General features: G+C 39.8%; 1 protein-coding gene across 1 annotated transcript in view; it reads left to right on the top strand.

Annotated features, from left to right (window-relative positions):
* Nucleotides 1–26,713, top strand: part of CEP128 (centrosomal protein 128) — a 447,165-nt gene that overhangs the window by 176,209 nt on the left and 244,243 nt on the right. Inside the window, exons 16-18 of the mRNA XM_084632372.1 lie at nucleotides 1,287–1,463; nucleotides 6,362–6,421; nucleotides 17,031–17,223. Of these exons, the coding sequence (XP_084488498.1) occupies nucleotides 1,287–1,463; nucleotides 6,362–6,421; nucleotides 17,031–17,223 (430 nt within the window). The remainder of the gene's footprint in view (nucleotides 1–1,286; nucleotides 1,464–6,361; nucleotides 6,422–17,030; nucleotides 17,224–26,713) is intronic.

Genomic DNA, 26,713 nt, shown 5'->3' with positions numbered 1-26,713 from the left:
CAGTGTAAAGAGGTATGGCATATATATACATAAATAGCTTGGTTATTTTTGAAGGTGAGGATGAGATGATAGAAATCTCTGAACAATCTTTGTCCTTTTCCTTTTCCCTTCATGCATATCCCAGTTAACCATGACTACTTCCTTCCCCTTTAGTCCCTGAAGATATTAGAAGATGGGGAACTGCTGGCTGCTTGATCAAAAACAAATAGATAAAGGAAATGTAAAGTAAAATTTCAAATTAAGGAGTCATTTCTTTAAACAGGTTGGATTTTTTGGAGTGTAGTGTGATGTTCCATATTCACTCTATACTGAGGTGGCAGAGGGTACTGATATTATAAAGCTAAATAATGCAACCCTATTACCTGCATTCATAGTAACATAGATCATAACAGTACAATCAACACTGCTGTGCTGGTAGTATGTAATACACAAAGACTAGTAACTCTGCATAGTAAAATCCTTGTGATGATTTTGATTTAAAGTAGCTGCTGTTTGTTTAATTTGGGTATTTCTATATTACAAAAAGTCAGGCTTCTCTGCGGGACACCTGTCAAATTTGTTAGCTCATCTTAATTTCATAAAACTGTTGTAATTTTTTTAATTCTGAAAGTATAATGTGTAGTGTAATACATGAACATATGTGTGTATACTGCATACTACATCTAAGTCCTATGTATATATGTGGATATTCTGTTTAGAGGTTGCCTGAGATTACGGGAATCCCTGTTAAACATAGTGTGTGAACAACTCCCCTTGCTTCCTCTCACGGGTTTTGCTGAAATTGAATTGGCAGTAGCTGTTATTTTTCTGGATTGGGTGCAAGAAAATACCAATTTATTGGTCATAATAATTTGCCACATTCTATATGCTCCCTTGACTTAGAAGGTTTAGTGAGCTTTATATGCTCAAACTGCATATTGAAAGGCAGATTTGCTATGGTCTGTTAACAGAAATGTGTTTTAGCATGAAAGTATTTTTCCCCATTTTTCCTAATTATTTGGTTAAATTATTTCAAGTCTCCCATCTAATATGGCAATAACTTGCCAAGGACATAGGTCATTAAGGCAAGCTGCTTTATATGCTAAAAATCTTCACATTTCCTGCCTATTTACTATGAAAGTTATCCTTTTATGTTTTTTTTAATAAAGTTCTGAGAGCTATCTGGGGAAATGCCCCTTTGCATTCTGAAAGCACAATCTTTAATAAAAAAAAAAAAGGATACTGGAGTTATATTAATTTAATAGTAAATCTTTTTTTTTTATTGTCGTTTCATTCTTTTGCCCCAGGATAAACAGATAAGCAGTGAAGAAGATCATTTGAGGAGGATGGAGGAGTCCAGATTACAGTTTAGGGATCAGCTGCGTTGTCTAGAGACAGAACAAGAATCCATTCTCACCATGATAGGAAGTGAAATTGATGCAGCTTGTGAAATCCTTTCCAGGGACTCTGTGGAGAAATTCAAAGTAATTATTAGTTTTCAATCTGCCTTAGATTTTTAGTTTGCTACCTAATGGATAACTATAAGGGAATTTTTATGCATGACTGCTTGTATTCACATATCCAGATAGTTTCTTAAGTAAAATATTTCAAATATGACAGGTGACACTATTTAAGAAAATATGGTATTAAGCGTATTATGGAATTGTGGAGTAACGCATGTTGCTGTGTATCTTATAAAGAGATAACATAAGCCCCCTCCCGTGCATCACCAGAAGTTATTTTCAGTTGCCAGTCTTTTTCTTCATAAATAATGGTTTCCGATTATTAGTGGTTGATGTGAAATGACGTCCCTAGTTGCAAACTGCATCACATTGGCTCATTGTTTGACACTCAACATTAACTTCCTTACTGTTTTGCTTGGAAACGATGTTCAAATCTTAAAATTGTGGGTCATACCGGTAATTCATATTGTGTCTCGTCTCTCTCATATGACAAGTGGTTAAAAGAGAAAGTGTCAGTATATTTCAACCCCTAGGGTATTTATTAATAGACCTCAGCATGCTGCTCTAGCAAATAATGAAGATAATCTTTGGTAAAAAATCTATAGTTTCTGAACAAAGATTCAGAAACTCAGTTTAATAAAGTATTCTTTCTTAAATTCAAACTAATTTTTTATTTTAAAAATTCAGTTTGTTTAATAAGATTGGTAGTACAACAGAAAAAATGTCTTATGTTTATTCTTGTGAACAATGTGTTTCAAATTTAAGTCATATTTTCTAGTATTACAAAAATGGAGAATGGAGATAGTTATACTTTATATGCTTTATACTTTAACACACATTCTTTTATCACTTAACACTATGGTTTTTGAGGAGTGTAAATGTTGCTACTGCTGTAGTGTACTTTCTTAAAAAAAGGGAAAATAGACATTTTTTCAACATGGAAATTTCTCTAAATATTTTAATGCTATTCAGACTCTGGAGTAATGAACTGAGTGTGACATCCTGGCAGACAGACATCGATCTGTTTAAATGTTTCACCACATAATAAAGAGCAAATTTCCTAACTTTCCTCCTTTCTGAACTCCCAAGTTTTGATTTCTAAAGTCTACTGAGCAGCACAGATGGAATTATTGTTTAAATTTACATGGTTCCTAGAAATTACAGTTAACTTGGAATTTAAAAGTAATGCCAAAGTATGGAGGTTTTGTTTTCATTTTAAAAGAAAAGTTTGCATGTCAGCTTCTCCTGGCTCATCCAGTTTCATCAAACCCCTTAAGTTGCATGCCATTGGCAAGTTTAAAACATATTTGAGCCACTTGACCTTTGCTTTAGCCCATGAAGGGGACATCATTTTTATTACAGCAAAATAATTTCTTGCTCTCTTCCCATGGGTACTGAGTAGAGGTGTTGTATGGAGGCAGTGCAGTTGGCCTTGGGAGAAGTAGGGAAAACATGGCTCTCATTGGACTTCAGTGATGCTCCTCTCTCCAGCACTATGGGTTCTGTCAAGGGCTCTGGAAAAGTTTAACTCAAGTCCTTTTCTTCTACGAGTATCACTGCAATCTTGTTGTCTTGTGAGGGTTTAAGAGGAAGATAATGGTGCTATTGGAGGAAGCTAGAGAATCTCTAGTCTTCATCCATTGAATTCTCCTGAAAGCAAAAATCTGACCAGATTTGCTAGTTGTCCCAAAGTGGAGTTTTAACTTAAAGAATTCTAGATAAACAGTTGGGATTTTTTTTTCAAGCAGTCTTTTGCTGCCACATGAATTCCCCTCTGCTTCCTCTGCAAAAAACCCCCCAAAACCCTTAAGTATTTTGACTTTCTCAATATACAAATCAGTACAAGAAGTACTGCTTGTGATCTTTTCATTTTGGCATCAGTAGTAGAACCTACTTAATAGTGTTAAAGGAATAGATTTCTTACAAAAACATAACTTGACTTGCACAAAAGAAGACCCAAAAAGGCCTTTTTGCATGAATATCAGATAAAAGTATCCCAGTCCAACAAGTATTGTAAATTAAACAATAAATAAAGTCATACCACTTTGAGATGGAAAAGAGCAGGATATATAAGGCATGATACAGGATTGTTCTCTACAAAAGAGGATATATCAGATGTTAAATGGACATTGAACTTAACTAGACTTCCATTAAAAATACAGATCTGTGCAAAACACAGATTTTTCTTCTACTTCTTTAAAAAGAAGTAATGAAAAACAACCCACTAAAAGGAATAGATTCATTAAATAAAAAATATAGAGATTAGGTATAATAATTCCTTTTTAACACATTTTAATTTGTGGTGTAGTTGGCTTTAAAAGGGATTGGTGGAAGAGAGGCCTGGCAGACCATCTGATGTATGATTTGCTAATGAAATACACAGTACAGATTTATCTTCTGTCTTAATTAGTAATTTTATTACCTTAATATTCAAGAAGGGATATGTAAGAACTTGAAATCATCAATCTCAAATACCTGAAGTAAGTATGGTATTTTCTTATAGCTGGAATGGAAGATACCATCATCACAATAGAATAGCAAATATTGAGTTTTTATTGGTGCCCACTGTACTTTTCTCTCACTCTTTGATAAAGCGAGAAAAGTGTAATTAAATAAAGCAGTCAAAATCTCATGTTCTATTCCAGAAGAAAAGCCAAATTGCTAACAATGAAATCACAAGTAAGAATAGCCTGTACTACTGTGCTACACGATGTGGTGCCATACAGTCTGGAGGAAATGAGGTTGGATGACTCTGAACCTAGTCTTTTTAAAAAACAAACAGAGAAACAAACAAACAAGTGAAGGACATAAATGTAGAGGTCAAACATAGGAGTTTATTATGTACAGTGCTGACGGAGTGTCACCTCGCTTATTAGGCTCAGAGACACTGTCAATCAATATTTTCCATGGGCAGGGAAAGTGATGGGGTAGGCAGTCCCACACCCCCAGATAGGTTTAGCTGCAAGGCATGATAGCACAGTAGCCAATGGTCAAAAGGTTACATAATGTCTCCGCCCATGGTCTCAAGTTAACAAATTAACATTTAGCATTTAATTAGTACTTTAATAAATGTATTAGTATAGAATATATGTTGGATTCAGTTTGGGGTCCATAGGAATGAAGTAGCTCCTTTGTCCAACAGATACATATCTAGGGGTAAAAGCAAAGAAGCAGTGAAAGTAAATGGCAATAAAGATTGTCTTTCAAGTTGCTTATTTGGGTTTTAAGGCAGGTATTGGTTCCTGGGAAAGGGAGGTGGGAGGAGGCCATATCTTATACTAACATGCTTGAACCTTTCATAAACTCAAGGTTGGATGTGTGGGAAGAACATCTCCCTACAGAAGAAACTAACGGAACAGAAACAGGGCTTCTTTGTTCTGTTTGCAACTTTGAATAAGACACAATTATTGCCCCCAACATCTGGCATTTTGCTGACCAGGCATATCTTAACAAAAACAAGGTTATCTTTGGTTATTCTGCTTTCTCTTAGCTAATCACTATTTGCTAGGCCTCTGACCTCTTGACCAAACTCTGGACTTTGGGTCTGTACACAAATCCATATACCAGGTTATTACATCAGCAATGGATTTTAACCCTTCAACAGGCATTTTAACATGTGATTCAGATCAATAGTTGTAAATTGCATTTCCCTGTAAATTAAACATAATTTTCACAAAGGGGCACCCAGAATATAGAATCATAGATCATAGAATCATAGAATATCAGGGTTGGAAGGGACCCCAGAAGGTCATCTAGTCCAACCCCCTGCTCGAAGCAGGACCAATTCCCAGTTAAATCATCCCAGCCAGGGCTTTGTCAAGCCTGACCTTAAAAACCTCTAAGGAAGGAGATTCTACCACCTCCCTAGGTAACGCATTCCAGTGTTTCACCACCCTCTTAGTGAAAAAGTTTTTCCTAATATCCAATCTAAACCTCCCCCACTGCAACTTGAGACCATTACTCCTCGTTCTGTCATCTGCTACCATTGAGAACAGTCTAGAGCCATCCTCTTTGGAACCCCCTTTCAGGTAGTTGAAAGCAGCTATCAAATCCCCCCTCATTCTTCTCTTCTGCAGGCTAAACAATCCCAGCTCCCTCAGCCTCTCCTCATAAGTCATGTGTTCCAGATCCCTAATCATTTTTGTTGCCCTTCACTGGACTCTCTCCAGTTTATCCACATCCTTCTTGAAGTGTGGGGCCCAAAACTGGACACAGTACTCCAGATGACGCCTCACCAATGTCGAATAGAGGGGAATGATCACGTCCCTCGATCTGCTCGCTATGCCCCTACTTATACAATATATCTTAGACTCATAAACTCATAGCTATTAAGGTCAGAAGGGACTATTATGATCATCTAGTCTGACCACAATGCAGGCCACAGAATCTCACCCACCCACTCCTGCAATAAACCTCTCACCTATGTCTGAGCTATTGAAGTCCTCAAATCATGGTTTAAAGACTTCAAGGTGCAGAGAATCCTCCGGCAAGTGACCTGTGCCCCATGCTACAGAAAAAGGCAAAAAAAACCCAGGGCCTCTTCCAATCTGCCTTGGAGGAGAATTCCTTCCCAACTCCAAATATGCATTGTTGTTGATACAGTAAACTGCAATCTAATAATAAAACATTTAAGCATTTTGAGGATGTTCTAATCACATAGTGTTGTAGTGATCATATGGATAAAGCAGGAAAAAGAACAGAATTACTATGTACCTGAGTTGCATTTTAAACAAGAATTATACTGATGGCACTGCATTCCTTATCCTTTAATGTGACCGATATAAAATTAACAGCTCTTTAAAATATTTAGGAATAAACCTTCCAATACTGATCTTTAGTCATGATTTTTTGAATTAGTGTGCTCATTTTGTTCAGTAAATAAGAAAAAATTTCCCTCTGTGTCTAAATTTTTTTTCCAGGCAATATCACTTACACCTGGGTTAAAGAATGACCCTCATCGCTGGTTAGCAGAAACAAAGGTAACTTCATCTGTTGGATATTATTGGATAAAATAATATTAAGCTGGTTTTGGTCACTAAAAATGGTATTTGAAAATTGCAGTTAAAAAGGGGTTGAGAGAGAGAAAAAGAAAAAGTTAAAAATCTGTAACATTTCTCTGATAGGTATATTGATATTTCCAGCGTGGTGACTGGCCTTTCAAGCCAATAGATGGTAATGATTTTTTTCAGCTGAAGGTCTTTGGCAATCTCTTGCTGCGTAGCAGTAGGGGATTTCCAGTGTGAAGTGTCACCATATTTCTGAAGAGTATCAGATTTTAGCCTTTTTATTGGCCCTTTTATTGGCAGTTATGGTACTTAGCATCAATAAGCGATAGATATTTGTAGAGCCAAATTTACAGCATTTCTCCCTTAATTGTGCTCACTAAATTTGAGCACACCCAAATTCTGAGCACCCAGCAAAACGAGTGCATTTGTGGGTGAAATGATGGAAGCCTGCTGCAAATATGACCCTTTGGTCCTGGATTGCCTTTTCTCTTTTATCAATTCTTTTGGAGTAAAACAAGGTAAGTTTATAGTCCACAGGCATGCTTCTTTCTATAGGGTTATAAGAAAAGCCAAGACATGTTTTGTTTTAAGCAGTTTTGGTTTATATCTAAAGGCTTTTAGACTGGATTCTTGAAAAATGTGCTATTTTCCTTTTACCCTTCTTCTAAAGCCTATGACCCACATAATGTGAGTACACACATACTTGGAAATCTCTCATGAGCCTGCCAACCCTGGCATGTGAGCATACTGTAAGCTTTCATTTCTGTGCCTCAGCTTAATGGTTCAAAGAGATGACTGGTAACTTCTAACCCTTGCTTTTTACTTTGCAAGCTCTGTAAGCAGTCTTATCCAGTATCTTTTAATAGGATTAAGCTTCTCATGATTAAAAATAGCTTTTATACTGCATGAAACAAACCTTTTCCTCTGCAGTGTAAAAGGGTCATGACAGGGGAAGAAAAGTTGACCAATTGACTGAGGAGAAGTTGAATCTGTTTGCTAGCAAGGTGGCTTGAGGTTATTGATGGGCTAGCATGTAATACACATAGATCAAGAGTGAATATCACTATAAATAACAGAGATAAGATTTTGAATCAGAGAACAAGAACTTTATAGGAAACAGTCTCCTATTCAGATAGGTGCTGCTGACATCCTAGGCAATATTAGAAGGACCTTCCAAAGGGCATTTAGTAATTGTTTTCATAAATCTGCCAAATGAGTTTCTTTACTTATTGGTAGAGAAGACCTGAAATGAAAGGAATAGAAATACTGCAGTTCTGTAGATTTGCACGTTATATATAAAAGATTATATTTCTGGGCTGAATCTCTGATCACCTGGAATCACTTCAATTCTACTTCCAGGTCACTGCAATTGCTGTTGAATATTGTAAAGATGGGGACTTTGGTTTCTAGCATTTCTGAAATCCAAATTTTGTGTTTCCTGGTTGTTCTTTGAATGATTGCATATATGCATTCCACTCTTAGTATCAGTGCACCCAGTGCATGGCTGTCAGAAACTTTTTCCCTCAGTGGTATCTGTTGGGTGGTATGTAGTTATAAAGGGAAGAACTGCCTTTAGCCCGTCAGTTCCTTCTTACCACCCCTAACGGTCATTAGAACTCTGTTTTCTACCAGAACTGTTATTTCTCTCAGCCTTTTTGAATGTAGTGTAAGTCTAGTCTTAGTAATGTTATGAAAGTAAGTTTTAATAGTATTATAGATATTTTTTAAAAAAAAATTTTTGACTTCTTGTTTTCCCTGTTCAGGGTTTTTTTCTATGTATGACGCTGAGGTATGCCCTGGTCATCAGATTTCAAGCCATGTGTTTCTGGCTCCAGGCCTATGCCCATGAGTGACCTGCACAACAGCTGCCTAAAGTGCTTGGGAGAAGCACATATGAGGGACTGGTGCCAGGCTTGCAGGGGGTTCAAACCTAGGGTGAAGAAGGATAAGGAGGCTAGGCTGAAATTCCTGTTGATGAAGGCAGTGGTCAGGCCACTGTTGCCACTGTCCTGATCTGACTCGGTGCTGAGTGCTGCGATTTCAGAAAGCGGTGCACCTCCAGCTTTAGCAGGATCCTGGCACTGTTCTCCCTCACTCATACCGAGGAAGAAATACAGTGCTTCCACAGAGGCACTGGCCAGGGGAAAGTCTCCACCCTCTAAGTTTGGTAAGAGGGTCAAGGAGGAGTCAAGTAGAGTGCACCTGAAACCTCAGCATCCTCCTCCAACTTGATGCCTAAATCAGCACAGTCAGCTCTGGCTCCACAAGGAGAACTGTTGAGTGCGGTGTTGGAAGTAGCACCGCCAACTTCCTCAGCACCGCAACAAGGGGCCATCTATGTGCCTCCTACCTAGAGGCATTTGCAGCAGTAAGAAACCCGCTCTGCCTCTCAGTGCTTTTGACTCCTTCCTTACAGGAGTCTGGTCCCTTGGCACCACTGCCACTTTTGCCAGCAATTCAACCTCTTGTACTCCAGTTGCCTTCTTCACAGATAAGCCCCAAGGGGAAGTGGACTTTGATGGTGTTGCTCCATCCACCAGTAGGCCCTCGGCACTGTTCCCTGGCACTGACTGGATCAGCCCCACCATGGTCAAAGGAAGGGAATTCTCATTGTCTAACTCAGAGGGGGATTTAATATATCACAGTGCTGAAGCAGGACATGCCGGTCTCTGCAGAGATCCTTTCTTTCCACCTACTGCCGTGACCCTTGAATGGGACCTGACAATTGGACCCTGCCCTGGTTCAGTGGCCATTTTGGAACTCTTGAGGGTTTCCCCCAGCTTCCAGACCTTCCCAACACTGTGCATACTCAGTGCACTCCTCTAGAAAGGCTGAGTCTACACACAGAGTGGCTCTGTTTCAAGAGGCCAGCACCAAGACTGGTATCAAGCATTAAGAGGAGGTTCCAGATCCAGAGCAACAGCTGGTAGACGAGATTCTATCCCCCCCGGTCTTGGCTTCCTCTTCAGATGAGGGCATTTGATCTGGCACAACTTCTCCTCCTCTTGATGATTTTAAGGTTTGTCAGGAGTTATTGAAAAGCGTTGTTGCAGGCTTAGGTGCACAGGTCAAAGAGGTCAGGGAGCCCTCGAGTTGTCCTTTTATCATCGGTGGGGCCCTCCACAGTATCTCTGCCAATTAACAAGATGATATTAGAGCCAATAAAGGCTTTTGGGGCAGAGTCTATCCTCTTTGCCTTGAACCTCTAAAAAGGTGGAAAGAAAGTACTATGTACCCTCCCAAGGGTTTGAGTATATTCACCCACCTTTGGGCTCATTAGTTGTCACAGCAGCTAATGAGAGAGAATGAGAGGGATACCAGGCTGCCACCTCCAAATCAAAAGATGCCAGAAGGCTGGACTTATTTGGCAGAAAGATTCATTCGACAGGGTGTTTGGAGCTACATATTGCTAACTAACAAGCTTTGTTGGGACTTCGTTTGTGCAAATTTGTGAGGTTCCATGCAAAAGTTAAAGGAGCTCCTTCCAGAGAACGCTAGGCAGGAGTTCTCTTCCCTGGTCTGTGAGGGCAGACTTATCATGGGAACTTCGCTGCAGGGGGGGCTGGACGCAGCAGACTCTGCACGTAGAACCATGGCCTCTGCAGGGGCCATGTGTAGATCATCCTGGCTGCAGTTTTCTGGTCTTCACTATGAAGTCCAGACTACTATCCAGGACTTGCCATTTGAGGTTTCCTTCACTATTCTTGGACTAGATAGCCCATTCCACTCCTCTTCCGCAGGACCTATCAAAAAAGAGTTGTAGGCGTACGCCTCCCTCTCCTGCTGATTTGGCACTCGGCCCCTCAAGACACCCAGGAATCACAAAACAGGTATTTTTATGAGCCAGTTGAGGTTGTCATACCAGTCTCTATCTTTCCAGGCCTGAACCCTGTCTCTCCTACTTTTGCAGTGCTTGGTCCTGGATTACTTGGGACAAGTGGATCTTGAGCATGGTGGAAGTGGGATATATTCTCTAGTTTGCTTCTACTAATCCCTCCCACCATCCCTCCCTTTCCCTCTTCAGGGACCATTTTCATGAAAAACTCCTTATCCAGGGAGCCATAGAGGAGGTTCCATGTGGTATCAGAGGGAAGGGGTTTTATTCCCCATATTTCCTAATCCCCAAAATGAAGGGGGTCTCAGGTCAATTTTAGACTTGTGTCATCTCAACAATCCTTAAAAAGGATAAAGTTTTGCATGTTCACCCTAGCTTCTATTATCCCTTCCCTGGATCCCAGGGACTGGTATGCTGCCCTCAATTTAAAAAATCCCTACTTCCTTGTGGCAATCATTGAAGCTCATAGGAAGTACCTCTGATTTCTGGTAAATCAAAATCGTTAGTTCATCATAGTACCTTTCAGCCTGTCCGCAGCTCCCAGGGTCTCTTATAAAGGTCATGGCGGTAGTAGCTTTACCCCTACTTTGTCAAAATCCAGTCCAAACTGCAAGTGCAGAGCAGTGTTGCCCCTAGCCAGTCAACATTCAATCCTCTGGAGCTGTTAATCAACAAAGAAAAAATATGCCCTCAAGTACAAGACCTCGTTTCATCGTGGGATCTAAGCTTAATATTGTCAAGATGTATGGGTCCCCCATTTGAATCATTGACTACTGCTCACTGCTGCATCTATCAATGAAGTTGGCCTTTTTGGTAGCTATTAGCTTGGCCAGAAGAGTAAGGGAGCTGTGGGCATTAATATCGGGATCTCGACATACAATCTTTGTTTAAGGACAAGATTTACCTACATCCTCATCTGAAGTTCGTCCCAAGGGTGGCTTCCTCTTTCCACATCTACCAGCCAAATTATTTGCCTGTATTCTACCAGAACCACATATGACCAGGGAAGAAGAGCATTTGCATGGCTTGAACATCAGAAGAACCTTGGAATTTTACCTGAATAGAACTACACACTTTTGTAAATCCTCACAGCTGTTCGTAGCTGTGACAGGCAGAGTAAGAGGTCAATCAGTCTCCACCAGAGAATTTCTTCCTGGACCGCATCCTGCATACACATGTGCTATGACTTGGCTAATGTTGCTCCACCTGACAGAATCACAGCTCGTTTGTTGAGGTCACAGTTGATCTTGGCAGCCTTTCTGGCACAAGTTCCAACTGCAGACATTTGTAGAGCAGTACCCTGGTCTTTGGTCCACACATTTGCCTCTCACTATGCTGTGGCTCGAGACTCCAGAGATGATGCTAGAGTGGGACAAATTGTTCTCCAATCTCTATTGAAGTAGACTCCGATCGCACCTCCTGTCTGAAAGTGTGTAAGTCACCAAGATTTGAACGCACATGTGCAATCACTTGAAGAAAAAAATATTTACTAACCTGTTCCATAACTGTTGTTCTTTGAGAAGTGTTCCCATGTCTATTCCACAACCCGCTCTCCTGCCCCTTTGTATCAGAGTTACGACAAGAAGGGAGGGGCTAGGGATGGCTCTGCTCTTTATACCAGTGTGAGGACAACAGGGAGAGCCTGAGCCACACAACAGGTACTGTCTTGCGAAAAAGTTTCTGATGGCTGTGTGCTGGATGCACCAACACCAAGAGTGGAGTGAACATGTGTAATGCATCTCAAAGAACAACAGTTATGGAACAGATTAGTAACCATTTTTTTCATAGCTAGCTGAGGAGAAAATAGATAAAAATTGTCTGGGTTCTGGGGGTGTGTGAGTGTTTGAATGACAGAGCAACTATTCAATAATTGAGGTTACATCAAGATTTTCCCTTAGAGCAGGACTAAAAATTGACTCTGTTTCATACTGCAGTGGTTGAATTTAGATTCCACATTTGGCACAGTAATTCTTCGTTGGACAGTTGAATTTTCCATGCAATTTTTTCCACGTTTTTTTAACTAACTTTTGCAGAGGCACTGTTTTAAAATGCTCCCTTTTTGAAATTTGGTTTTGTTTTCCTCATGTATCATTAGGTTTCTGAAGCTCAATAGTCCCCACAAACTACTCCCCCACAGACATACTAATAACTTCTCAGATATAGATTGCTTTTTGAACTTTTAAAATGAAATACACAGTTTATTTCCCTTATTTGTCATAACCTAGATGATCTTCCTTTCCTGACTACAGGTGTATTGATGAGAAACAACAAATTTCAAATATATTAGGAAAGTTTATTTTAATTTTTCATTGAAACTTTGTTTTAATGGATGTTTTTAACTATTTCTCTCCCCAGTTGTGGTCTGTACATACCTCTGGTAAGGTCTGTTCATACCTCTGGGCAGCAGAGGTATATGGGGGTGGACTCTGGGGGAGGTGGTGGTGCTCTGGAGATGCATGTGGGGTGAGTAGAAATGTTGAAGATAGAGCAGGGAGTGGCGGGAAGCCGGAGAGAAATGTACTTGGATCCATGTGTGCTTCAGAAGGGCGTTTGGAAGAAAGGGGATTTAACAGAGGTATTTGGGACATGTGTGAGGGAGAAGCTTTTGCATCAGGAGTGAGATATGTGGGTGTATATAGGGGCCATGGGCTGGGCAGATGAGGTTCAGTGTCCCTATGCTGCAGCCTTGCCACTTGTTCAGGGGCTCTTCTTGATACTACTGCTCTAGCTCCGTGGTGCCCCAAAGCAGCATCACTGAGGAGATCTCTTCAAGCACTGACTGATGCCTCGCTTGAAGAGACTCTGCATCCTCTGGCACTGCTGCTTTGGATCTCTGGAGCACCAGGGAAAACAAGAGTCTCACAGCCAAAACCCTGTATTCCTAGTTAAACCGCAACTTGGTCCCTCAATAACCCCAATCGCTCAAGTGAACTGAAACGCAAGTGGTTAAAATATATTCAAGTCCTGGGCTTTTCTTATTTTTAAAGTGGTTGACACCTTAAATATTTAGCTATTAGCATAAAAGCTGGTTGTTTTTAATGCTTTAAAAGTCATCTCTCAGATCACATCTTAGTTCTGAAATGATATTTTTGCTAACTGCAAATGGGATTTCTGCTTTTTCTGTTCAGTTTTATTTAAATTATGTGTATATATATTGTGACGGGGCAAGGCCAGATGGCTATAGAAAAGTAGTGGGAGATAGATATATTAGCTCCAGGCTAAACAAATCCCTAGTACCAGGTTAAGTGGAATGGAAGCTGCTCCAGGTGAATTAAGACACCTGGGGGCAATTAAGAACTTTCCAGAAGGCAGGGAGAATGCTAGGTTGATTGGGACACCTGAAGCCAATCAGGGGCTGGCTGAAACTAGTTAAAAGCCTCCCAGTCAGTCAGGTGGGTGTGGATGTCAGGAGCTGTGGAAGGAAGTTGTGCCATTGGAGAGGCTGAGTAGTACACACCATATCAGGCACAAGGAAGGAGGCCTTGAGGTAAGGGTGAAGTGGAGCTTGAGGAAGTGAGGGAAGTAGCCCAGGGAATTGTACATGTCATGTTTCTAAAAGGTCAGCTACCATAGCTGATAGTATTAGGGTCCCTGGGCTGGAGCCCGGAGTAGGGGGTGGGCCTGGGCTCCCCCCCCCCCAGCTTTGCCCCCTGATTAATCACTGAGACTGGGAGACAACAGAGACTGTGCAAGGAAGGATAACTTCTCCTCACCTCCCTTGCTGGATTATGATGAAAATGGCTCAGTAGACTGTGACCCTTTTCTCTAGAGAAAGAAGGGTTACGTGGAGGGTCACAGTGAGCCTCTGAGGCTAGCGAAATCCGCCAGGAAACATGGAACCCACGGAGGCAAGCACAGAGCTTTGTCACAATATGTATGTATTATGTACAGCATTCTGTAAAACCTCACACATTTTCACTTTACTAATATGCAAATCTGATGATACTCTCACAAAACCCAGCAGTCTCATCCCATTTCACAGCAAAGATTGTAATGTAGTCTCAGCTGCTGCAGCATCAGGGACTCAGGTATGGGGACATATCTCTTGACCGCAGTCAAGGGAGGGGTAGATGGGAAATGATTTTGTGGTTCATGTGGCTGACACTGAAGGGAATGTGGTTAGAGCTGCAAGTGTTGGCGTTAGTTTTCACAGTCCTTCTATAATCATGACATTGTCATCTTTGTATAGGCTGTGCCTGAAATTGGTGATTTTTGGCTCATTCAATGGAGTGGCTCAAATTCCATTTTTAATTATGACCTGAGGCTGGAGTATGAATTCTGGACATGTTATCCTCAATCCCCATGTATGAGGACAGAATTAAACTAGTCTTTAGGTACTGAATAAAGTACTGCAGTACCTACAATTTTAAATTATTTGTTCTGCATCCTGTTGTCACATTCACTATCATTCAAGGTGGAATCTACTCCCCTTTAGAATCATCACTTTTTCTGTCCTATGTGTCTCTTCCTTCCCCATCTTCTTCTCTCTGTTTCTTCCCTTCTTCTTTAGTTCTGGGAATTTATGAGTGTAGAAATGGTTTTGTTCAGGTTTAACTCTTAAAAAATCAGCTCTTAATTGGAGTGGAGACTGTGGGAATAGGCCTTTTTTAATTATTATTATTGTAGTTTAATCCATATACTTTAATGGATTCTTTATGTGAGGCAGGTTGGGGAGTAAATATTTTTTCACTGGACAATGCATTATGTGGTTTTCAATTAAATGTTTTTTTCACCCAAAGCTATAGGCTGACACACGTACATAGAGGTGAAATGGTTTCTGACCTCAAATTGTGAGTGGTGAAATGGTGACTTGAAACTATTACAGTCACCCCAAACCTACCTCTCCATTTGTGGTGTCCAGACCCTGGTCTGTAAGTGGTAGACCATAGGTCCACTCTTAGTATTTTGAGTTTCATAAATTTTAAAATAATAGATTTCTTGTTAGATACTTGAACTCGCCCACGGCAATGATGTGGCTGCTGTATCGATCTGTGGTACATTGCGCCATCTTGAGCTTAGTAAAAGCACAAGAGTTATTGGAACTTGCAATCTCCATACGCCCCAATTTAATACAAAGATTTAATAATTTTTTTTAAATGTACTGGGAGATATAGAAAGGTTCAGGCCAAAGCTGTATTTGCGAGTTCAATAGCTCATGTGTTCCTTCTACTGTTGGGACAACCAAACCATTTGAGTTTGGGTCAGTTTAGAGCTGGGCATTTTTTGCTTAGAAGCTCTGGTTTCAATGTTAGAGCCAGATTTTGGCAGGGCATTTTGTGTAGGTACCCTTCCCAAAAATCAGTGCCTCTGCGATGGAAATATGGGGCAGAAGTCATGCATCCCATTTGTTGTTTCCCTTAAATTTGTTCAGAGAATATTTTGGAAGTTGAGAGAGACTTAATCAAGCAAGGTGAATGAACAACATGATGGTAATTGAAATTTAATGTCAATAAATGCAAAGTAATGGAAATTGGAGGGGAAAATTAAATGGCTTATACACATTACAGAGTTCTAAATTAGCTGTATAATTTCAAGAAGGGGACCTGGGCTTCATTGAAGACATCTCAGTGAAGACCTCTGCCTGGTGCAACTGCAGTCAAAAAACCAAAAAAGATGCTAGGTTTCATAAGGAATGAGGAATATGGGAATAATATAAGACCTTAGATAAATTAGTGGCATGACCTCATCTTGAATATGGTGTGCAGTACGGTTATCCCATCTCAAAAGGATATTGCAGGACGAGAGGGAGTTTAGGAAAGTGTGACAAGAATGCTTAAGTACCTGGAAAAGAACCGAAGACAAATTGAAAAGATTGGGATTATTTTCCTTAGGAGATAATAGAGGACATGATAAAAGTGGATAAAATAATAAATGACTTAGAGAAGGTAGATGGGGAAACTTCAGCTCACCCTGTCTCATAACTCAAGAACAAAGACATTTAATGAGTGAATGGTGGTAAATTCATAACTCATAAAAGGAAATACTTTTTCACACAATATGTAACTAACCTGTGGAATTATCTGCCACAGGAAGACATTTAGGCCATTAACATAATAAAATTCAAAAAGGGATTAGACATTTATATGGATAACAAGATTATTGAAAGTTGTTATAATTAATTATAACAATGTTGTGGAAGAGCTATTAAACCTCATGCTTCAGGGGATAATCCAGTCTCTAACTGCTAGAGATCAGGAGACCTTATGTGGGAGGCAGATTTTCCCACGTTTACCTGTTGCTTGTTTCTTACCCCTTCCTCTGAAGCATGGCCATGTTGCTGGCCGCTGTCTGATAGAGGTTCCTGGACTAGATAGCTCTTGGGTCAGATCCACTATGGCAGTGCCTATGTTCCTCTGCAAACCAAGTGTTGCAGGAATCATGCCATCGCATTCCAGGGTAGGGCCTGTTCACCAGGCTGCCTGTATACCCTCTGAACCAGCAATGGCCAATAGACTCTCAGCCTACAGGATTATTCTCCTGGAAAAAATAATTTACATGTTTGGCTTGAGCATGCAGTTGCTGCCAACCAAAATATATGTGCACATTTTGAGTCCATTTGCATGTTAAGTCAGAATTTGTCCTTTAATATATTTTTAATATTTCTTTTTAAACTTGTATAGCAATAGCTATTATAAATCAATAGGGTGATTCCAAATGTTCTTGTTTGTTCAGTATAGAATTTAAGTCCTAGTATTTTTATTAGAATGCTCTCTCCTTTTAGTGTTATATAAATTTGTTCTTCTCTAGACTAAACTTCAATGGATGTGTGAAGAGGTGAAAGAGAGAGAAAGCAAGGAAAGGAAGCTGCGGCGCCACCTATTGCAGAGTCGAGAGCAGCTTGAGCACTTGACACTGAGCACGGAGTGTGAGCGTCAATCTCTCTTTGAACAAATAAAAAATCAAGAACATGTCCTGGAGGAAGTTAACAGAGAAAAGAGAGGTAAGTTGACCAGTTCATTTTTGTTAATGAAGGAAGAGAAAGAAGGGAGAAATGCTGATCTTGAGAATTACCAAAGTACATCCAAATCTGCTTTATCTGGTAGTCATTAAGAAATCCAGTTGGTGGTTGCTAGTGCTAACTAGGGAAACAGATTTTTGTTTCCCCTTGGTTAAGTTGGCTTATTTTGCCAACAGCTATATTTCAGTTCAGTAAATGTCTGAAGAACACATGGGTTTGTGAAATGGGAAGTAGACATGCCAATTAGTCTTTCAGTTCTCATATTTAAGGCATATCATGACCAAAAACATTACTAGAAATTATAGAGGAGAGATAGGAGACAGCATTGCTAGGAGCTTACATTGTCTTTGCCTTCATCCTGCTTTTATCTGTAAAATAAATTATTCTCAAGTAATCTCTTTTTTGTTATACAAAAATATGAAGAACCTGTTTTGGAATTTTCCCATTTTTTATTTTAATGGTCATAACTACTTTTTGCTGTCATGAACCACATAAATAGTATTGTTGTTTGTCATAATGATGGCCTATTAAGAAGAATGGAAAATACAAAAATGGTAAATGTCAGAGGATGTCCTGAATTCCTTTTATGATGGTCTAATGAAGCCTGATTACAAGATTTATTGGTAAATGTCTTGTCTCTTACACATGTTAAAATACTGAAGAAAATAAGCTTTGCATTATATAAAATGAGTTTTAACCAGTCACATGTGGGATGAAAAAATACAAAAATAAAACGGGAGAATGTATTTTTTTAAATTAACTTTGCATGTTGGAAAATAGGCATTTAACCTAATTTAAACCAGGACATTTTTTTAATGGAAAAGAGTCTAAGGAGCCCATCTAGTCAAATGCCTGATTGTGCTGTTATATTATTAGCATTATTGTTGGTACCCTTCTTATTCCATTTTCTTAGGCCTATGATGTCAAGCACATTTGAGGGCTATTATCTCTCTTCTCTTTGAGCTTTTTCTGTGTTTACATACAGATACCAAAGAAACAGCCAATGAGGTACCTCATTACTTTTGGGGGGTTTACCTTGTATTATGATTACATTGTTTATATGTTTTCTCTCTGGCTAATTAATATTTCTTTCTGGTTCAATAATCTTATTTCAGTTGCCTCTTTCTTTTTAGAAGATTCTGTGTTGGATTTTTTGCCAAGTTAGTGGTGAGTGAAGCTGGTAAAAATAGTTTGGAAGGATGGTCTTGTGATTAAGGCCTTAGAATGGAACATTGAAGATTTTGGTTCTGTTTCTGTCACAGACTTACGTGACCTTTTGCAAAACACTTCATGTCTTGGTGCTTCCATTGTTCATCTGTAGCATGGAGTTAATACTTTGTTATTATATCACAAGGATTTTGTGAGGATAAATTCACTAATGAATGTGAGGTCCTCAGGTCCTGTGGTTCTGTCACTGAAAAAACAATATGCAAAAATGCCAAACACAGGCAAGAAGAAAAGGAAACCAACACCAGGACCTAAAGAAATGTATATTTTATTTTTTGGATCTGTATTACTAACGTTTGTTCAATATTTTTGAGAGAGATCTTTATTAAATAGATCTTGCATTTATATAGCACCTTTAATCCTGAAGGGTCCAAAAGCAACGTATAACACTGAAAAAAGCAGCAACCTCGGGGTTAGAGAGTAACAGAAAAGAGCTACTCAACAATATGTGGCAGGAACTTTTTTGGCAAAGGATACCAGACCTATGCCAACAAAAAATATCTTTACATTTTTAAAGTCTATGAAGAAATTGTGTTTTTTAAGGTGTTGACCACAATAAATTGCATAATACTCAATCTGGCTACTTCAGAAAGATGAATCACACAACTGACCATGCTTGGATTTGGCCCTTCTGTGATTTTTAACCTGTGAACACTAGCAATTTGAAACTTGAAAACGGAGAGGCATATTAGCTGAGTTGAACTATTAGAATGGGAGGATGAGTGGTTGCATTTCAGTTTTGTACGTTGCTTTGGGATCTCAGGATGAAAGGTACTATATGAAAGTAAGATATTATTTACATGATATTTCTCAGCAATAATAAACAAAAAAAAATATTGTTACATAAGCTTTAGCGGTATTGGAATGATAGTGCTTACAGCTCACTTAGGAAGGACCAGATGGTACATGGCCATCTAAAAGTCTGTCTTGTTTTTGAGTAGGTGCATTTTGTTCATGCTGGAACAAAGTTGAAGAAACAATTTAAGGCCCCAAGTAAACCGGTCCAGAGTCCAGTTTCAGTAGGTCTAATAAATAACTTTGTCAATGTGAATGAACAGATTGAGAAGAGAGGAACTAATCAACAGAGATGTAAATCGCCCAGATAATTTGTATATAGTGCCACATATTCAGAATTGAGATTTGAATACTTTTTTTGTGGGTGAAAGACAAGCACCCATTAATCTCACAAAGGCCAATCCATTTTTATTCCTATTTTTTTAAAATAAAATCCAAGATATTCCACCATGGTAAGTTCAAGTGATCAGAACTGAACCAGAACTTTGTGTTTTATCAGGCATATGCCATCCACTACTTTAAAGTTGCTCCTATAGCTTTCTGTTCTTTCATCTCATAATATTCTCATAACTTTTGGATTGTTAACCTTTGCATAGGAATCATGTCTTGTGTGTTATGTTCATGTTCCTGAAAATTCTCCTGTTCACACCAATTTCCAGCTATTCAAATCTGTTCTTAATATGTGGCTGATTCCATTTTGTCCTAAGGAAAGATGAGTTAGAAATCTCACAATTCAGTACTTTTACTCAGATTTGTTTCTTTGTAAGTTAATGGTTCCAGAGTAGACCAAAACTATTTCAGTAGCTTGTTCTCTTGTGCCATTATGTTGTGTCCTGACACACTGAAGTCGAAATATTCACAGGACTCAACCACATCATACTATGTAAAATTGAATTCCAGATCGCTTCATGTGTCCCTTCCTGTGCCCAGTTGTTCTTTCCTTATCATGAGTAACATGATGCTATGCTTCTTAATGCTTTACTTTGCCTTATCTTTGGACACTTACAGGATAAGGAGATGTTTATTGCCAAAGTGTGTGATATTTATTACCAAACTAACGGACCTCTTATTTACCATACTTTGTTTTATACCCTGTACTATAGATATTGCCTTTCGTGATGTGGTAATCTCTCAAAATGGCCATATTTTTCATGTGGGTGCCTAAATTAGGTCTCTGCCAAATGGGCAGTTTTAGCCGCAATTATTTGTTTTGTGTTTATTGCTTTAAAAGTCTGCCTTCAACATCCACGTTAGAAAATGTAGACTTAATGTCTTCTCTATTAATTTGGCTGAACTTATTAGAAATCTTGCATTTTTGATTTGCTCAATTTCTGTATTATGTGAGTTTTCCTGGGGGCTGTTTTCATTGAAGAATTTAGGTAAATTCATTCATTCTGTAATTAGTCACCCCAAGTTTCATGGCAGGTATTTAAGTGTTTCACATGTGTGTTGAAGAATAGCTCTCTTAAAAGCACACTTTTTTACGGTACCCATTAATCTTTCTTTAAAAGTTCATTAAACTATATATAATAGCAACCTCAGATTAAATCTGGAAATAGGGAGTGTGTTCTTCATTTCTTTGTGTTCTTCTATCTGTAGAAATATATGCCTAAACTGGGCCTTGGTGAACTATGGTTTTAAATTGAGTTTGGATATTGAACAATAGGCCCAAAGCGTGTAACCAAAAAGAATAAGATCATGAGAAAGAGGGATTGTTTGTGTTAAACTTGTAGTGACCCTTGAAATACCAGCATTATCTTATTTAAGGTTTGAGCTGAATAATTCCTAAGCCAGGGATCAAATAAAGAAAAAATGGTTAATTGGTTACCAGGTACAGTAAATAATTAGTTATATAAGTTTGCTTTAAAAAAATCTTTGTGTAATAATTAAAGAGAAATATAGTAAAGTAAGATGAGATGAAAACCTTGAGAAGAGTAGGGTTCAGCCCTAAACTTCCTCATCTGGCTTTGGCTAAAGTCTAACAACCAGGAATGACATCACTTTTTTTGTTATAGCATATAAAAAAAGAGACTTTTTTTTTTTGTGGAGGTTCTTTCTCAGAGCTTTCCCCAACCCCCTCGGAGTCACGCCATGATGGGAAGCTTCTTCTCAGGCCTGGTCCTGTTGTGAGTACTTTGGCTAGTATTTTTAACTTATGCACTTCTTTAATGACGGGTTTCAGAGTAGTAGCCATGTTAGTCTGTATCCCCAAAAAGAAAAGGAGGACTATTTTCCACTGAATGCATCCGACGAAGTGAGCTGTAGCTCACGAAAGCTTATGCTCAAATAAATTTGTTAGTCTCTAAGGTGCCACGAGTCCTCCTTTTCTTTTTACGCTTCTTGAAGTATCCTCTGCATATTTCCACTCTTGGGGTTGGCCAGCCAGGTGCAGCTAGGACAGTGGAACCTTCTAGTAGCAGGGTGGATAGGGGTGCCTCGCCCCTCCCTTCCTTGCCTCCAGTGTTTGAGTGCATTAGGATGGCATGCCTATGAAAAGGGCGTAGAGCCCATTGCTGCCTCAGTTCCTTCCAGCCACAGCAACGATAAGACATGAACCTCTCTAGCTCCTCAGATCCATAGTTAAGTGCCTTTAGATTAGTTGTTGTTTGAAGTTAGTGTAGTTAATAGGATAAGTTCATTTTAGATAGTAGTTATAGTTGTTAAGTAAAACACTGAGCAGTTCTGACATGGCAGATCCCAATGCAAAGATGCATGATTTTAAGAGGTGCGTGTCACGTCCATTGGTTTTCCCAGCATCTGACATACACATTCAGTACCTGAAGTGCTTAGCCAAGAATCATTCACTGGCACATGGTGTTACCTGCAGCACATTTACTCCTTGAGCCTGGAAGGAGAGACAGAATAAACTTCAGGCTCTTCTGTTACAAGCGGCCTTGTCAGACAAGCTTCAGGGATCTGATAGTTCTAAAGGATCTGAAAATAATGAGAGGAGACTTCAGTTGGCTCTGATTATGTCCAGATCCAAACAAGCATAGACAGCAAAGGCTTTAGATTCAGCATCATGCTCCTGTTCCAAGTTAACTGACCCTTTGCTAGCCAAGTTCTCAGATCCAGTTCAAAATGGGGTACAGTCCTAAGTGGGACCAATACCAGAAAGACAGTCTGAGACTCCTCAAGACTTACCAGAACCAGCCATCTTGGTTCTGAGGAAGAAATAAGCACATCTCGAGTGGCTCCTCGGATTATTCACATTATATGGATCCAAGAACTTTGGATTTAGGACCTCCAGATTGCTGCGAGAATATGCATCTGAAGAAAAGATCATCAGATCCAGTCATGCCAACCCAACCACATAGAATAATAGTTACAGCCCAAATTCTTTTGGATCCACACCTGTTAACGGATCTGATTTAACCACAGTGCTTGCCTGGTAACACAGGATCATGAGGGCTCTCCTCAGTCAATATCCTCCCGCCTAAGACTCCAGCTGGCTCACTGGTCTCTATTTTTCAGATCCTGCATCAGTTAGCTCACCTATTGCTTCAGGATTGGATCTGCAATTGGATGTTGAGCCTGATCTGAGGCTCTTACCAAAACCCAAATAATTCCTAAGCCAGGGATTGGCAACCTTTGGCACGTGGCCTGCCAGGGTAAGCCCCCTGGCGGGCTGGGCCGGTTTGTTTATCTGCCGCGTCTGCAGATTCGGCTGATAGCAGCTCCCACTGGCTGTGGTTCGCCGCTCCAGGCCAATGGGGGCTGCAGGAGGCGACAGTCAGCACATCCCTTGGCCCACGCCGCTTCCTGCAGTCCCCCTGGCCTGGAGGAGAGAACCGTGGCCAGTGGGAGCTGCTATCGGCCGAACCTGTGGATGCTCCAGCTAAACAAACCAGCCCAGCGCACCGGGGGCTTACCCTGGTGGGCCATGTGCCAAAAGTTGCTGATCCTGTCCTAAGCAAAGTCTTCCACTTGAAGTAATACTTCTGTATCAAGTAGATGACGTTGCCAGACTGGGGAATTTGGCAAGACTGATTCATGCCATCTTTGGTGCCATGGCCATATTGGCTATCTCCTACTTACCACTACCATGTGATAATCTGGTGCTGGATTCATCTTCCACTGGAACCTACAGATCTGAGGTGTACGGATCTGAGAGGTAGGAAATGTTCCCCTTCTTTGGCACAGGATGCTCTTTTGGAAGAGAAGTACTGGGAAGGATCTCCACTTGATGAATCCCAAGATTTCATGAAACCAGAAAGTGGTTCATGTCCTGATGGCAATGTGAGAGTAACAACAGCATTGTCTTCTTCAGAAGATGCAATTCAGTTTCATGAACTAATTGATAGAATATCCATTTTAAAAATACCATCAGTGGCTTTGGAGGAGGCCACACATCCAGTTTTTGACATTTTGGGGTCTACTGCAAAGGATTAAATTTTGTTGCCTATATTAGAAGGGCTCTGGCAACCAGATAAATCCATTTGGTCTAATCTGTCATTGTGCCAACCAGTTTCAAAAAAGGCTAAATTACACCAAATACCAAAATAAACTCAGGATAGAGGTAAATGGTAATTGAGATAAAATACAACATCGTTTTATAAATGGTAGATTGTGCCAGCCCAATGTGATCTCTTTGAGAATATAACTGATTTTTGACACAGGAAATGCAGCAGATCTAATCTAGCTGGATTTCAGTAAGGCATTTGATACAGTTCCACCCTAAGAAATTATTAGTTAAATTGGAGAAGATGGGGATTAATATGATGATTAAAAGGTGAATAAGGAGCTGGTTAAAGGGGAGACTACCACAGGTCATACTGAAAGGTGAACTGTCGGCCTGGAGGGAGACTACTAGTGGAGTTTCTCAGGGATCAGTCTTGGGACTCATCTTATTTAACATTTTTATTCATGACCTTGGCACAAAAAGTGGGAGTGTGCTAATAAAATTTGCGGATGACACAAAGTTGGGTGGTATTCCAGTACAGAGAAGGACTGGAATATCATACAAGAAGATCTGGATGACTTTGAAAACTGGAGTGATAGAAATGGGATGAAATTTAATAGTGAAAAGTGCAAAGCCATTCATTTAGGGACTATCAACAAGAATTTTTGCTGTAAGATGGGGACTTAATCACTTGGAAGTGATAGAGGAGGAGAAAGACCATGGTGTATTGGTTTATCATAGGATGACTTAGAACTGCCAATGTGATGCAGCTGTGGGAAAAGGTTAATGCAGTCCTAGGGTGCGTCAGGTGAAGTATTTCTAACAGAGATAGGGAACTGGTAGTGCTAGTATACAAGGCACTGGTGAGACCCCATCTGGAATACTGTGCCCAATTCTGGTCTCCCATGTCTAAGAAAGATAAATGCAAACTGGAAGAGGTACAGAGAAGAGCTACTAGGATGATCAGAGGAATGGAAAACCTACCTTATGAGAAGAGACTCTAAGAGCTTGGCTTGTTTAGCCTAACCAAAAGAAGGCTGAGGAGAGAGATGATTGCTCTCTGTAAATACATCAGAAGGATAAATACCAAAGAGGCAGAAGAATTATTTAAGTTAAGCACCAATATTGACAAAAGAAAAATGGATATAAACTGGCCGTCAATAAATTTAGGCTTGAAATTAGATTAAGGTTGCTAACCATCAATGGAGTGAAATTTTGGAATAGCCTTCCAAGGGGAGCAGTGGGAGGAAAAACCAAACTGGCTTCAAGACTCATCTTGGTAAATTTATAAAGGGGATGGTATGATGAGACGGCCTACGATGGCATGTAGCAGATCTGCGACTGCTAGTAGCAAATATCCCCAATGGCTGGTGATGAGACACTAGATGGGGAGGGCTCTGAGGTATTACAGAAAATTCTTTTCTATGTGTCTGACTGTTGGGTCTTGCTGAAATGCTCAGGGTCCAACTGACTGCCATATTTCAAGTCAGGAAAGAATTTTCCCGCAGCTCAGATTAGCAGAGACCTAATGGAGGGGCTTTCACTTGCAGGTTTAAACTAGAGCAAATGGTGGATTCTCTGTAACTTGAAGTCTTTAAATCATGATTTGAGGACTTCAGTAACCCAGTCAAAGATTGCGGGTCTATTATAGGAGTGGGTAGGTAAGGTTCTGTGGTCTGCAATGTGTAGGAACTCAAACTAGATGACCATGATGGTCCCTTTTGGCCTTAAAATCTGAGTCTATCACCTCAAAGATGGGGTTTTGACACAGTAAAGGAATGTTATGTTATCCAGTTCAAATCCCTTCTTTCATGCATCCTCTCTTTCCCCTCCCTTTCCAGTGACCCTTCCTAGGAGAGATTATTAAGAGTGGAAACACAGATTCTGCTGCATGCAGTGGCTGTAGAAGTAGTGCCATTAATTCACAGAAACAAAGGATTCTACTGTCATTACTTTTTAATCCTAAAAAAGAATGGAGGTGTTCAATTTTAGATCTCAGAGCTCTAAACAGATATGTCAGGTTTAAATTCAGAATGCTGTCTCTGGCTTTGATCATTCCCTCCCTGTCTATTCTGGATTTATTTGCTGATCTTGATCTCAAGGATTCATATTTCCATATCTCAATAATATAATCTCCCTGAAAATATCTACATTTTGTTCTTGATTCAGAGCATTTCCAGAGCTTACCCTTTGGCCTCTCCACTGCACCCAGGGTTTTTACTAAATTCCTGGTTTTGGTAGCAGCTCATTTGAAGAGGCAAGGGATTTTCATCTTCCCTTATTTAAATGACTGGGTGCAGAAAACTCCGTCCAAAAAGGAATTAGAAAGAGCCATTTAGATTACCTGTTTTCTGTCTGAGAACTTTACTCTTCTCATAAACAAAGTCTTCTGATTCCATCTCAAAAGGTTTAATTGGGGTGATCTTCAACTCCATAAAAGAAAGGGCTTTCCTGCTGGAAAAGAGGTTTTTGAAAATATCCATCACCATACAGACACTCCTTTTACAACCCCCTTAAAGAGTGATGTATTTTCTGGCATTATTAAGCCTCATGGCATCTATAACATACATGACTCATTAATAGTCACCACAGATTTATCTGACACATCTCTACACCTTTTCATCTGAGGTCTGTTGGGCTACAGAGATTTCCTGTTACACATGAATATGTGAGAACTGAGGGCCATCCATCTGGGTCTCAACATGTTTCTTCCACAGATACAGGATGCAGTAATTCAGGGAGGCATGGACAACATGTCTGCAGTATATTATTAGAATAAACAATCATCCCAGCTATGCAGTGAAGTGATAAAGCTTTGGGACTGGTACATCCTATACGACATTTACCCAATTGCCTTGAATGTCATGGAGAACCCAACAAGGTCAGAGATCTTCTGGACAGGGACTCCTACCAGATGCACTAGTGATCTCTCAAGGAGTCATTGATTGGGGTTGTACTGTATGACTGGAGAATTGCTAACATAGTTCCTATTTTTAAGAAAGGTAAAAAAAGCAATCCAGGTAATAGGATGAAATTTAATAATGAAAA

The sequence above is a fragment of the Lepidochelys olivacea genome (genome assembly GCF_965140295.1).
Source record: "Lepidochelys olivacea isolate rLepOli2 genome assembly, chromosome: 6".
Taxonomy (NCBI): Eukaryota; Metazoa; Chordata; order Testudines; family Cheloniidae; genus Lepidochelys; species Lepidochelys olivacea.
Note: the sequence above shows the minus strand (reverse complement) of the source record. Positions and strands in the feature narration are given on the sequence as shown.